Source organism: Dryobates pubescens, chromosome 2 (genome assembly GCF_014839835.1).
Source record: "Dryobates pubescens isolate bDryPub1 chromosome 2, bDryPub1.pri, whole genome shotgun sequence".
Classification (NCBI taxonomy): domain Eukaryota; kingdom Metazoa; phylum Chordata; class Aves; order Piciformes; family Picidae; genus Dryobates; species Dryobates pubescens.
The window spans coordinates 50,348,282-50,362,818 of record NC_071613.1 but is presented as its reverse complement, the minus strand read 5'-3'; the positions used below and the strand labels follow the sequence as shown (position 1 = coordinate 50,362,818).

The window sequence follows — 14,537 nt, the reverse complement described above, 5'->3', positions numbered from 1 at the left end:
CCCTCAGTCTCTCTTCCTAAGGAAGCTGTTCCACTCCCTTAACCATTTCTGTGGCTCTGCGCTGGACCCTTGCAAACAGTTCCCTGAGGTCCTTCTTGAACTGAGGGGCCCAGAACAGGACCCAGTATTCCACTCTCCTCCTAGCTGTGTGTGTCTTTTCTTTAGAAATCTCCTCTGCACATCCCTGCTGAGAAGTCACTTAATACACAGCAACAAACCCTATCCCTCCTTAAACACTGCAGGCATCAATGTAAATCTAGATGTCTTCTTGGCACACCTCTGTATCTAAAGCAAGGCTTTTCTGGGGCAGTTACTCAGAAAAGGGTGTGTTGGGAAAAGTGCCTTTTGTGCTTAGAACTTCCTGATGTGCATCTTCATTGAATGTTTACATTTCTGTCACAATTATGGGAGGTGTGCAGATTTTACATCCTCATAGCTTGAGCTGTGTTTTTAGGAAGTGTTATTAGAATTAACCAGGTTGGAAAAGACCTTTGAGATCATCGAGTCCAACCTATCACCCAACACCATCTCATCAACTAAACCATGGCACCAAGCACCCCATCCAGTCTCTTCCTAAATACCTCCAGTGATGGTGACTCCTCCACCTCCCTGGGCAGCACATTCCAATGGCCAATCTCTCTTTCTATGAAGAACTTCTTCCTAACATCCAGCCTAAACCTCCCCTGGCACAGCTTGAGACTGTGTCCTCTTGTTCCGGCGCTGGTTGCCTGGGAGAAGAGACCAACCCCCACCTGGTTATAACCTCCTTTCAGGTAGTTGTGGACAGCAATAAGGTCTCCCCTGAGCCTCCTCTTCTCCAGGCTAAGCAACCCCAGCTCCCTCTCCACAGGGCTGTGCTCCAAACCCCTCCCCAGCTTTGTTGCCCTTCTCTGGACACCTTCCAGCAACTCAACATCTTTCCTAACCTGAGGGGCCCAGAACGGGACTCAAGGTGTGGCCTAAGCAGTGCTAAGTACAGGGCAGAATGACTTCCCTGCCCCTGCTGGCCACACTGTTCCTGATCCAGGCCAGGATGCTCTTGGCCACCTGGGCACACTGCTGGCTCACGTTCACCTGCTCACTGGATGTTGCTTTTGCCAACTGCTCTCTGAAAAACACACTGAAGTTCTTGAGGAATGGGGGCAAAAAAAACCAACCCTCCTCAAATCACCTTCTATTTTTCCTGACTGTTGATAGTAGTTTATATCCAGAAAGCTTCAGGAGGTGAGGTGACAATGATGTGGCCATAGCTGTAACTGCTTTATGCATCAGTAGAATTATGCAGAATTTTAAACAGAGAAATAAAATTGATGTTGTTTTCACAGATGCTTATAAATAGAATATTTGCTCAGCAACTGCCTATAAACAGGCTGCTATTTGATGCAGGGCATTCTCCTCATGATTTATAGTAGCAGAGAGACAGAAGGAGAACAATTGCTTGTATTGTGCATTCTTGCCTTTGTTAGAGAGCCCAAACAATCTATTTTTTCGCACTGTGAAAGCATTTGCTTGGTGGCCAATGTGTGATGGGAGCGAGGTTTGGTTTGGGGCTCTGTCTCAGGAACATCTGTACAGCACTGCACAATTGAGCTTCAGTCTGCCTCTGCCTTTCTCCCCAAAAGGATCATTTGCCAGTCTGACATTGATTTAGCATCATGTAATCTCAAGTAACTAAAATAACAGGGCTTTGTGGTATCTGAACAGAACAGCTTGAAGATTAAACTATGGGGGCTGAATATAGCTATCATTTAAGTGACCCGGTCCCCACGAGTGTTTGATGCCACAGAGCATGCAGCACCTGCTGGTAGCTGCACTGAGCTGTGTGACCCAGGCAGTGCCACAGAGCCTGTGAGGTGCTCTAAGCCCAGTGTTGGCTCCCTGTGCCATATCTAGGCATGCCCACGGTGAGATTGGTGGCAGTGCTGCAACACTGCTGATTAAATCTTCATTAAGTTTGGACATTACACTCCCATTACAGGGAATTAATTGGCATCAAGTTTTACTAGATGGCTTTGACCTAAGATTGTATTACTGGTGCAGAACTGTGCTAACTTGCCTGTAACTTCTATCATCCATTGATCTGTAATATTTTTCCCCCTTTTTAATCTGGCATTTGAGTCATGTTCAGACATTTCAATTAACAAGTAACATTTCTAGTGTGAGTCTTCTGATATGGCTGATCATACAAAGCGTGAGACAGCAGCAATTTGTGGACACCTGTAGGTGAAAAACCAGAGTGTTTCTTCACAGCTTTTTAGGTACAAACACTCTGGGTCTTAGCTTGTGTCCTCATCATTGCCCTTTTCCCCCAGCCTATGTTTGACTTTGTTCTTTCTTCGTGAATGGTGGTGTGATTCTTCTCTTGCATGTGGTGACACTTTGCTGTCTGTAGAGTTCAACCAGTGTCCTTAGAAGTGAAGTTAGCTCAAGGGTTGTTAAAATGTGGATATGTTTGGATAGTGGAACACAAAGTGAAAAAGGTATAAGATGTGCAGCAGCCTCTGCTGGTGGTACACCAAGAGGGATGGAATTCAGCTCAGCCTTTTACCTGAGAGGCTCTTGAGGTGATTGCCCTTCAGACAACTGGTGGCTGCCCTCTGTGCGCCGCGCCACAGGTGCACAAGGTTTTTACTCTCCCAAGCATGCTTCCTGGGTAATCAGGTACATTTTAAATTAAACTAGGCTGGAACATACATTGGAAAACTTGGAACTGTAAAACTACAACAAAACTAGAGGAAAGAAGATTCTCAGCTGTTCATGTTCTCTCCCTTTAGCCTGGTAGCTGCCTACCAGCAGGCTCTGTTTGTGTTCCAAGTCCTTCGTTAGCATGCGTGAGAAAATATCCATGAGTGAGCCTGCAGGAAGCTGGCATATGAAATGTTTGGTTTATCTGATGAACTTGTTCTTTCAGATCCCCAGACCACCAGTGTGCACAAACCCCAAGTGTCAGAGAGCATTCACACCAATGCCTATGACATTAGGACAGAACCAGAGCAAGGGAGCCTCTACTCACCAGAGCAGACGTCTCTCCATGAAAGTGAGGGTCTGTTGTGTGCATTTTAAATACTAGAATCTCTTTCTGTATTGCCTGTCTGACAATGTCATGCAGTTGTGAGTGCTGCAGAAAAGAACTTGTTTGATGCTTTTGTTCTTATGCTGGCTTCCTGTCTGCAGGGTCTGTAGGCAACTCGAGAAGCTCCACACAGATGAACTCTTACTCTGACAGCGGGTACCAGGAAGTAAGCAGTTTCCATAACAGCCAGAACTTGAGCAAATCAGAAAGCAGACAGCAGCATTCCCTAATTGGAACCACTAATAACCATTTGGTGAGGAGCTCACGAGCTGAAGGGCAGGCATCAGTCCAGGTATGCCCAGAACCATGCACTTCACCTCTGCCTGGAGCTCATCTATAGAGACAACAATTGTGTAGCTGGACCTTCCTCGTGTATGGGCTGCAATTAACATTAATGAACTACACCTTTATTTAGCACCTTCACTGGTTCAGAAGCAGAAATGGATGGCAGCTGAGAGAGATCTGTTTGCTGAAATCACTGAGGCTAAAATTAAGTAAAACCTGTGAGGTCTGCTGAGTGCAGGGCATGCTGCCAGTGTAATGTCAAGAGAGCATCACCCACCCAAAATCCAGTTGTGGTTTTTGGGAAAGGCTCCTAGAATGTACCCTGTACTCAAGCATAGTTCTTAGAGCAGGGTGGGATTTGTGTTCCTTTACCTTCTACTGTTCCTGGCTTTTTTCATCTCCTTTCTCATTAGTCAGAATGATATTAAGGCAGTAACTAACAAAACTTTGTTAGCTTAGACTGGAACTTTGCATTCCTGTCCCTGAATTTCCTAATGTGGTTGGTTAGTGAGGAAGGAAAGCATAGGTGCTTATTAACAGAGAAAGGCAAATCAGGATGGGAAAGGGATGGGTTTACAAGAGTAGATTGCCATTTTGTATCACAGAATCACAGAATGCTTTCAGTTGGAAGGAACCCTAAAGATCAGCTAGTTCCAACCCCTCGCCATGGGCAGGGACAACTCCCACTAGACCAGGTTGCTCAAGGCCTCATCCGACCTTGAACACTGCCAGGCTTGGAGCCTCCACAGCTTCTCTGGGCAGCCTGTCCCATGAGGGTGGTGAGGCACTGCAGTAATATATGTTGAGATTATTGAGGAAGGTTGTTTTGTAGGAAAACCTGAAAGAACTCTGTGCAAGGCGAAAGCCACTCCTCATCTGCATGTATGTGTTGTTAAACTGTGTGCATTTCCTGTTGGCTTCCCTGGCTGTCGGGAGAGAAGCGCCCGCTACCCGCCCGGAGGACAGCACTAACGCAAGCCTTTGCCTTTGACAGCCCTCAGTTGGTACCAACCGAGTCATGAGGCGCGTCAGCTCGGTGCCATCCCGAGCACAGTCCCCCTCCTACATGGTCGGCACGGGAGTCTCCCCTTCCAGGGGGTCGCTGCGGGCGTCCCTGAGCAGCAACTATGGCTCTCCATCAGCCGCCGAGCAGAGGTCCCTCCCTTCTCACCCCTACTCCTCCACGACGCTGCCGGCACCGCGAGCGGCGTCGCCCTACGCCGCCCAGAGACCCGCGTCCCCCGGCACCGTGCGGCGTGTCGGCTCCGTCACCTCCCGCCCCTCCACCAACCCCAACGGCAGCGCTGCCCAGTACCAGCCCTCAGGCAGGGTCGGCTCCCCTCTGGCCCTCGCTGACGTACAAACCAGAGTGGCTTCTCCATCCCAGACGCAGCTGGGGTCCTCCTCCCCCAAGCGCTCTGGCATGACCGCGGTGCCGCAGCACCTGGGCGCCACGCTGCAGAGGACGCTGCACGACGTGGAGCAGTACGGGCAGCAGTATGAGATCTACGAGAGGATGGTGCCACCACGCCCAGACAGCCTCACAGGTTAGTAACCAGGTAAAGACACAGCTCATCACGTGGGACAGCCCCGGTGCAGTGCTTATTTATGAGTGAAACCGGGGCAGCATTGTGGGGGTGGCTGTTAGATCGGTCGGGAATCCCAAAGTCAAGCACTGTGTATCAGTTGTGCCGTAAGTTCTTCCTCTTCTGTTGCTAGATTGTGAGCTGTGTGTTACACTATGTTGTGTGTTTTAAGTAGCCAAGTGAAGTTCTGAGTCCTCCAAACAGAGGCATTTCAGTGGTTTTGAAGATAAAAACCTTCCCTAGGAGGACAGGCTGAGAGAGTTGGGGTTGCTTAGCCTGCAGAAGAGAAGGCTCCAGGGAGACCTTAGAGCAGTTCTCTAGGATTTGAATGGAGCTACAGGAGAGCTCAAGAGGGACTTTTACAAAGGCATGGAGTGACAACACACAAGGGGTGATGGCTTCAAACTGGAAGAAGCTAGTTTGAGATTAGACACGAGGAGGAAATTCTTCCCCATGAGGGTGGTGAGGCGCTGGAACAGGTTGCCCATAGAATTTGTGAAGGCTCCAAGCCTAGGAGTGTTCATTGCTGGGCTGGATGAAGCCTCGAGCAACCTGGTCTATCACTGCCCATGGCAGGGGATTGGAAGTAGATGATCTTTAGGTCCCTTCCAACTCAAACCATTCTAGGAGTCTAAAATTAAAGAGAATTTTCCTGATAGTGTAATACTCAAACCCCAAGTTGCTGTAGGTGGCAGAAGTGCTAGGTGGTGATTCTATAGTAAAGCAAGCTGGACAATCAACATGGATTTGCCTTGTGTGTTGCTTACTGTGAGCAGCTGAAGGCTTCTTCAGCACTTAGCTACCTAAAGGTTCAGCCTGGGAGAAGGTCAGCTGGGAGCCTGTAAGGCAGTGGAAGAGATCCAGAAGTGTGGGACATGAGGGAGGAGTGATGAAACACAGCAGTCAGTGAATTTCAGTGTGAATCATTGCCTAATGGATAGATCTTTATAACTTTAGGTGTAACTGATGCCTTGTCTTGGCTGAAAGGTGGGGGCGTGACAGCGTTGCTCTCTGTAACTGATACAGGCCATGGACACATTTCCTTCCTCTTGCTTGCAGGCCTGAGGAGCTCCTACGCCAGCCAGCACAGCCAGCTGGGCCAGGAGCTGCGCTCAGCCGTGTCTCCAGACCTGCACATCACCCCCATCTACGAAGGCAGGACCTACTACAGCCCCCTGTACCGCAGCCCCAACCACGGGGCCGTGGAGCTGCACCAGGGCTCTCAGTCAGCCTTATACCGCACGGGCTCAGGTGGGTGAGGGGCTTCTGAAGCCCTGCTCTGTCTGTGCCACACAGTCATCCTTCACTTACTCACCTCTTCCTCCACAGAGATGTGTCATGCCCCTTGAAAAGAGTAAGCTAGAGGTTAGAAATTGATGGAGGGGGAAACTAGGTTGGAAGGACTTAAAATAACCCTTTAGTAGTTCTTGCAAGCAACACTTGGGGCTATGCATCAATGCCAGCTCAGGGCCAGGATGTTTTCAGTTTGGATATTGCACGCTCAGGTACATCCAAGCAAAGCATCTTTCATGACACCACAAATTGAGTGCTTCATCCTGCCCTTTCTGTGCATCCTTCTCCTGCAAACTGAGGTTGTTCATGCTTGTTTGCTCCCCTTTCAGTGCAGCCAGGTGATAGCTTGCAAGCTTAAACTACCTACCGCAGCTCTCACCGTAAAAACCCTGCCTTTACCCAACTCCTCAGCAGAGGCTGATGTGAAAATGCTCTCTCTGCAGGCCCTGTGTTGTGGGAACACCAGTTACGAGCGGTGTGAGCAATCTGGCAGTGCAGGCCTAAGAGCCTGACATGGTGGTAGGCCATGCTCAGCATAAGTGCAGAGCCAGCTACCAGTATGCCAAAACAGTGCTGTACCTGCAGGACTGTAACTAAAACAAGACACTGGTAGCTAGAAACATAGTGAGTTATCTCGGGACAACAGGACATGCACCGGCACCAACAAACCTCGTGTGTCATCCATAGTTGGACCAATAATCTGCAATAGTGTGATGTGTGGTCACTCATAGGGGACCAATGAGTCCATGCCAACAAGGCATACCAAGGTTATATAGATTGTAGCAGTTTCCTTGCTACACACTTCTTCTTTTTCTGCCGGTCCTGTCTCCTCTCCTTCCATGCTTTACTGCGCCATGCTTTCACCATAGGCCTGAAATACTGGAACAATAAAGGATCAATACCGATCATATTGGTCAGCCGTATTGATTCCAAGAACCTCCGTCGTCGCCATATCTGGCTAAACTGTGTTGAAACTGAAACACTTCTGTAGCATTTCATAGGATTGCTATTGATTGTGTTCTGAAGTGGCACAGGCATGAGAGGAGTGGTGGCACTGACTCTGTCAGGGGGCAGGGAGTGCGTGTTGCAGAGCAGTTTGGTCTCTAAGGTTGGTTAGTAATTGGTAGAGTGGAGGAACTTACAAAACCCCAAAATGCTGCAGTGATTCAACTAGCTCTCTAGACAGTTATAGAGAAGTGTCCCTGCCACATTTTCTCACAAGTGGCAACTGCTTTTTAGTGGTTTGGGGTTGGTTTTTTACTATAACTGACATCCAAAAGTGTTGGTATTGTTGAAGGAGGTTTTGAATCTCTTCTGTGTTCTACAGCCCAAAGTAAACGGAGTTTGTCAGGGTGTGCCAGTGAGGAAACACAACTAGAAACTGGAGTTGTCTTTTTATTGCTCTCAGTACTACCACTTGCCCTGGAAGAGCAAAAGAGCACAAGAGCTCAGTTAGGTCAGTCTGGAGGGTTGTCCCCCCCAGCTAATTCGAGAGAATTACCCCCCAAAATAAAATTGCCAGACCGGCTCAGTGGGCTGGAAGCAAATGAGGCTCTATTTACAAGCAGGCTACAATCTAGCAACAGGAAATGCAATGAATGTGTACAAAATAAACAATATTGCCTTGTATGTGCAATTTACAAACGGCACAAGAACCCTCCTGGACAAAACCAGGGGGTTAGCAATAGCCTCCCCCTCTCTGCCACCTTGCCCCCTGTACAAGGGAAAAGAGAAAAGCAGGGAGTAGCTTGTTAGACTTAGCCACAAGAAGAACACAGCCAAGCTCGGCAACAGCCAAGCAAAAGCTACCAGCTAGCATCAGCTGGAGCAAAGCAGAAGAGTTTATACAACTAACTTTATGTTAGCAAACCATTGGGATTGTTTGGACCTTATCATTATTTTCCCTTTACATCCAACGGTAACTTATTGACATTCTGCCACTTTCTACTCAAGGTCTGTGGAAAATTTCCTAGGCTAAAACTGCCACAGTCAGGAAGATCCATGTCCATGGGTTTGGCACGATCAGCTCCATCCGTGAGGTCGTCCTCTTGTTAGCTCTGTGGCAGGGGCACCGCACCTGTACTTGGGAAAGGAAAGCACCACAAAGTGTATCCAGTGTACTTCCCTCTCCTTTTCAGTACAGCTGGCAAATCGCTGTTAGTGTTGGGAACTGGGTTTTGTTATGAACCTTGACAACATTTTGCATCCTGGTTTCTGCTTGAGGCACAAGCTGCTTCTCTTGCTGTAAGCAGTCACTGGGACAAGCTGAGGCAGAAGCCTGCTTCCAGCAGGCCTGGAGTTCTGTAACCTCAGCCTTCCCCCAGGCACTGGGTCCTTTCTCCCTCTGCTCTGGTGGAAGCTGTAAGCTTAGCAAACTGTTTGCAGACTGATCTTTTGCTTTTGCTTTTGCCTTTTGCTTACCCTTTTGAGCACCTGTTGCCTCTTCTCTTCTCCAGACCACCTTTGTGACCTGGTTTGTTTTAATGCTGGTTTCACACTAGGAGTGGGCAACCTGCAGAGGTCCTGCAGCCAGCGCAGCACGCTGACCTACCAAAGGAACAACTACGGCCTGGGCAGCGCCGCGCCCTACGCCGAGCCCTACCGGGCGGTGCAGTACCGGCTGTCCGAGGCCAGCTACGGCCGGCTGCAGCACGCCGCGCCCGCCGACGACGGCACCACGCGCTCCCCCTCCATCGACAGCATCCAGAAAGACCCCAGGCAAGTGCCTCCTCCTCCCCGGGGTCACAGCTGTGAGCCCAGCACGAGAGCTCTCGCGCAGCCTGGAGTCCGTGCGGCGGCACTTCCTGCCTGTTATCTGCGTGTCCTGGAATCACAGAATGCTCCAGGCTCCGGAAGGGACCTCCAGAGGTCATCCAGTCCGACCTCCCCACGGTCAGCAGGGACATCCCCAACTAGATCAGGCTGCCCAGGGCCTCGTCGAGACTCACCTTGAATATCTCCAGGGATGGGACCTCAACCACCTCCCTGGGCAACCTGTTCCAGTGTTCCACCGTCCTCGTGGTGAAGAACTTCTTCCTGATATCCAATCTAAATCTGCCCTTCTCTAGTTTGAAGCCATTGCCCCTTGTCCTGTTGCTGCAGGCCCTTGCAAACAGTCTCTCTCCATCCTTCCTGTAGCCCCCCCTCAGGTACTGGAAGGCTGCTATCGGGTCTCCCTGGAGCATCTTCTCCAGGCTGAATACCCCCAGCTCCCTCGGCCTGTCCTTGTAGCAGAGGTGCTCCAACCCCCCGATCATTGACGTGGCCCTCTTCTGGACCCTCTCCATCAGCTCCTTCCTATATTGAGGGCTCCAGACCTACACACAGTACTCCAGGTGAGATCTCACCAGAGCAAAGTGGTAGAACCACCTCTCTGGATCTGCTGGCAATGCATTTTTGATGCCATAACTGATGTAGGTGTCGAGGTCTGTACCTTTTGGAGCTCGAGTCATGAACGCAGTCTGCTCACTGCAGCAAGAAGAGCAGCTTTTATGCATTCATTTTTTCTTCTCCTGTAGGAGTTATTACAGGAAATAGTTATAAATAGTTACAAAACAGTTGTACCTGGAACAGTTATATTTTAAATAGTTACAAAACAGTTAGAAATTTGTTGAGATATTCCTGAGCAGAGCAACCTGTGACACTCCAGTATGCTTGCTCTTGATGAGATTGGAAATCAGAGTTGCAAAATTGGAAACTGGAGAAGAGAAGGCTCCAGGGACACCTTAGAGCAGCCTTCCAGTACCTGAAGGGGGCTACAGGAGAGCTGGGGAGGGACTTTTTATAAGGTCTTGTAGTAATAGGATGAGGGCAACATGGATTGAGGCTTGCAGAGGGGAGATTGAAACTGGATATTGGGAAGAAATTCTTCCCAGTGAAGCTGGTGAGACACTGGAATTGCACAGGGAGGTCATGGGTGCCCGCTCCCTGGAGGTGTTCAAGGCCAGGTTGGATGAGGCCTTGAGCAACCTGGGCTAGTGGAGGGTGTCCCTGGCTTGGATGATCCTTAAGGTCCCTTCCAACCCCAACCATTCTATGAATGTACAAAAGACCACATCTGATTTATTGGAATGCACTTCTCCTGAGCAGCCTTGCTTACCTTTCAGGACAACATAAGCTTTAGAATGACATATAAAGGGACCATTCTGGAAGCAAATCCCATTCATCCTTCTAGTCTGATGCTGTGAGTGCATGTACTCAGTGTGGGCATGTGACAGGTGTGACTTTAGCATTAACATTTAGAGAGAGTGTTCATTCAAAGCGTCTGTGTTAAAATGGGAGGATCAAACCCCAGTCCAACACAGAGCTGGGAGGGGTTTCTGGTGCTCTGTCTTCAGCGTGGGGTGTGACTGCTAGAAATTCCAGTCTGTCCTCAGACTGCCACCTCCCTCAGGCAGCTCCTGGACATAACCCTGCCTGTGAAAGAACCTTGCATGTTCCACTGGTTTGGGAAGAGCAGAAAGCAGAGCACCTTGGGCTGGAGGATACAGGCTCCATTTCAGACAGAAACATCAGAGTGTAGCATCCTTTGGGCTTCCCAAACTGTGGGAGGCTCGTGGCAGGATCCAGTGCTTCTTTTGTGCAGTCCCCTCAGACCAGGCTATTTGATAGCACTGCTGTAGAAGATGAGGTCTGGGGGGACCACTCAGGATGCTGAAGGTTGCATTAGGATATCAGGTAGTGATAGGACTAGGGGGAATGGAATGCAGCTGGAGGTGGGGAGATTCAGGCTGGAGGTGAGGAGGAAGTTCTTCACCATGAGAGTGGTGAAGCCCTGGAATGGGTTGTCCAAGGAGGTGGTTGGGACGCCGGCCCTGGAGGTGTTTAAGCCCAGGCTGGATGAGGCTCTGGCCAGCCTGATCTAGTGTGGGGTGTCCCTGCCCATGGCACAGGGGGGCTGGAACTCGATGATCCTTGTGATCCCTTCCAACCCTGAGTGATACTATGATACTATGATTAGAAAGGCCCTTCTGGCTAAGGTCTTCGCATCCTTGGTGTGAAGAAATCCCCTCTGGGCTGCTGAGCTGCCCAGCTGAGCCTCCCCTTGTTGTGAGGGAGGCCTGGCTGGCCAAGCCAGCATTCACCTTTTAGCTCCCCAAACACTGCTCTGGCAACTGCCTTTTCCTTTAACATTTACTTGCATTTTTGAACATGGGACAACTTAGATACTACCTTCTCCCCCGCCTCCAGTCTTCGTTTGCAGCCAGAAGACAGCCCAGCAGGTGTTAATGAGTATTTCCAAATCTGTGAATTGGGCATGGATATGGGTGATGGCTTCTTCAGGGTTTGGCCACACAAAATCATTATGTTTCATGAAGGAAGATAGGATTTTAATGATTGTAAGAGTACAGTCCCTGAGTGACTCCAGTTATGCAAATGTTTTGCATCTGATAATGATGAAACTTCAGGCTGTGCGGCTTCTGTTGAAGTAAAACTTGCTTCAGAGTAGCAAAAACATTGAGCACTGAGGAAAAAATGTGTGGCAGAGACCCCCTGAGCAGCACTGTTGTATCTGTTGCAGGATACTTGGGGAGACTTCTGTAGGGGTGCAGTGTTTGAGCTGGCATCCCCTTAGTGTCTGTATATATTTGTGTGCTCACCAACCAGCCAACCTAACTGAAGAACAATAGGATATGAAATGTCCTTTTCCAATGGGAAGACCAAAAAGTGATGTGACTCAGCTGTTCCAATGTACCTCCTTTTTCCTACTGGCCCTGATGGTGTAGAGCGAACCCGGGGCCAGTGCAGAGCGAACCCAGGGCCGGTGCAGAGCGAACCCAGGGCTGGTACAGGAACACCTGAGATGCTGCAGCAGTGCTGCTCAGTTAAGTAACCAGACACTTGTGACTAACACTTTCTCTTGAATGTGTTCTCCAACCAAGGGAGTTTGCCTGGCGAGACCCAGAGCTGCCTGAGGTCATTCACATGCTCCAGCACCAGTTCCCATCGGTGCAGGCCAACGCCGCTGCCTACCTCCAGCACCTCTGCTTCGGGGATAACAAAGTGAAGACAGAGGTATGGTTGGTGTGCCTTTCTGTTCTGGGGATCCAGGAGGCCAACTAGGCCTCTCACCTCTTGGGGGGGGTTTCATCACAACATGATACTTTAGACCCTTCTGTGGTTCTGTTTGTACCTGAGGATGTAATTGCGCAGGGATTTTTTGCCTGTCAATGAGGGGCTGCAAGGAAACTATATGAAGGTATTTTGCATTCAAGTTGTGTAATCAGGCTGAGCTGCAATGTGTCTGCCAGAGCCTGGCTTTGTGTAACCTGTTGATGGCTGGAGCAAAGGAAAATAAGAATTCTGGAAGGCTTATTCACTGGTGCTGATCAAGATCAGGTATTATAGGGCATGAGTGAGCTGTCAAGCTGGAGAGAAATCCAGGCCTAGAAGTGTACAGAGGGCAGTGTTTGTGTCAGTAAGATCTGGAGGAAGGACACATCTGAGGGAAAATGCAGCTTGTTGTTAGTATTTCTAGAAACTGCCTGTGTTTGAAGAGCTGCTCTTTATGCAGAGTGGCTTTGAGCTGTTGATTCCAAGGACACCTCGTTGCAGATGTCCCTGCTGTGACTGCAGGAGGTGGGGTTGGACTAGATAACCTTTAAGGGTCCCTTCCAACCCACTGCATTGTATGATTCTATGAATTGGCTTTTCCATCCATACCATACCCATGTGTTACCTGCTTGTCATGGTTTAAGTGAATGTTATTTATGATACTAAGTTATTGGTGCAGCTTTCAGAAGCAGATAGCCCAACATAATTCAGTCACTGGAGGGTGGATGGAAAGATGGTGTTGGTTGGGGTGTTCTGGTAAAGATCACAGCAGGAACAGGGTGTGGACACACCTATGAGGTGATCTTTCTATTTTATAAGGGGTAGGACAGCTTCTTTAGGGGTTCTTGGGAGGTTGTCTGTCTGTTATCTGTCTGCACATGCTCATCTGGGGGAGATGCTGTGTTTCTTCCCTGTTGCCTTTTTCATGATTACAGAATGTGCTCTGAAATGGTGGGATCTCTACTGTAGCCTTTTCAAACATCCAGAAAGCAGAGTTTGGACATGCTGCTAACTTCTATGATATCTCTGATGGTGTCTCAGTTGTTTACCTTGCCTAGCACTACAAATGTTGGATATGTTTTTCAGTCAGGTCAGGTGTGAAGGTTTATAGACAGCAGATAATCAAACGCATTAAACCTCACCCAAAGGAAAAGGTCTTGGTTGCGATTTAGAAGACAGAAGTCACCACAGTGGTCAGAGAGGCAGCTGTAAACACAGCCTGTCTCCCACTTAGTGTGTGGAATTTTGGAACAGAGAACTTCTCCTTTCCTAGGGGAACAGATTTATGTACTGGCAGCTACTTCTTTCAAATGGGAATGATCAGCTGCTAGACATTCTTAGGATGCTAGGACAGAAAGAATGCAGCTGTCTGGCTTCTCAGAGCACAGAGTATCACTTCACTTTTGGGACAGCCAGCCCCATGTCCCTGCTGGTGATGAGGCTCCCAGTTGTAAGAAGAACATCCCTCAAGTCAGGGTGGCAGGGAGGCACCAGCCTGTCCTTGCCAAGAGGGAAGTGGCCACTCACGTTCCCTTCACAGCAGAAGCCAGCACAAGAAATGGTTTGGAGCAGGAAAGGATCATCAGCGTTTCAGTGCCAAATGCTTTGAAGCCAGCTTCTGTGTTTTATTTGAATTCATTGTTTTATTGCTGTGGTAGGGAGCAGATTAATTTGCTGGGCATTAAAAGATTTTAAAAGCCCATCAAAATTAACTGGAGTGCTTGCATTGCCAAAACCTAAAGGTAAGCACAAGAATCTGCTTGCTGGGGCCAGAATCTTTACTATGAAAGTGCAGAGAGGGAATAAATCACACTTCCAGGTAAGGGATGTGTCTGTAAATGCATACAGTGCTGAGGCACTAATTCATGAACGTAGCATTTCACAGGAATTCTGCTTTAAAATGATGACTCCCTAAGCTACAGGTCTTAAGAGTAGATTTCCAGTCCAGCTTGAATTTGAATTACAGACACAAAGCTCAATTTGGGATATAGGTAGAATAAACAACAAAGCTGTTTTTATCTCTCATAACTTGTACCTGTGCTCTGGCTGTGCAGTGTTTGATGTGTGGTGGTGTCAGACAAGAGGGAGTTGTAACTGCAAAGCACACACAAATGGCTCCACGCCCAGCAGCCTTTTCAGCAGAGTGTGAGTGGCTGCAGGGGTTTCAGTGCAGTGTGACAACTGAGCTGGGAAGATTTACCAACACCATTTCTGTCTGAAGTGGAGCGGAACATTCCTGTTTTAGC

At 48.9% G+C, this 14,537-nt stretch overlaps 1 protein-coding gene across 5 annotated transcripts in view; it reads left to right on the top strand.

Moving 5' to 3' along the window:
* PKP4 (plakophilin 4) overlaps positions 1 to 14,537 on the top strand; it is a 94,436-nt gene that overhangs the window by 61,433 nt on the left and 18,466 nt on the right. For 2 of the 5 annotated variants that reach the window (XM_054177402.1, XM_054177435.1), the window contains 6 exons: positions 2,912 to 3,043; positions 3,175 to 3,365; positions 4,353 to 4,905; positions 6,004 to 6,195; positions 8,694 to 8,955; positions 12,120 to 12,252. In XM_054177402.1, the coding sequence (XP_054033377.1) occupies positions 2,912 to 3,043; positions 3,175 to 3,365; positions 4,353 to 4,905; positions 6,004 to 6,195; positions 8,694 to 8,955; positions 12,120 to 12,252 (1,463 nt within the window). The remainder of the gene's footprint in view (positions 1 to 2,911; positions 3,044 to 3,174; positions 3,366 to 4,352; positions 4,906 to 6,003; positions 6,196 to 8,693; positions 8,956 to 12,119; positions 12,253 to 14,537) is intronic. The other 3 variants (XM_054177426.1, XM_054177410.1, XM_054177418.1) reach the window with 3 other exon arrangements.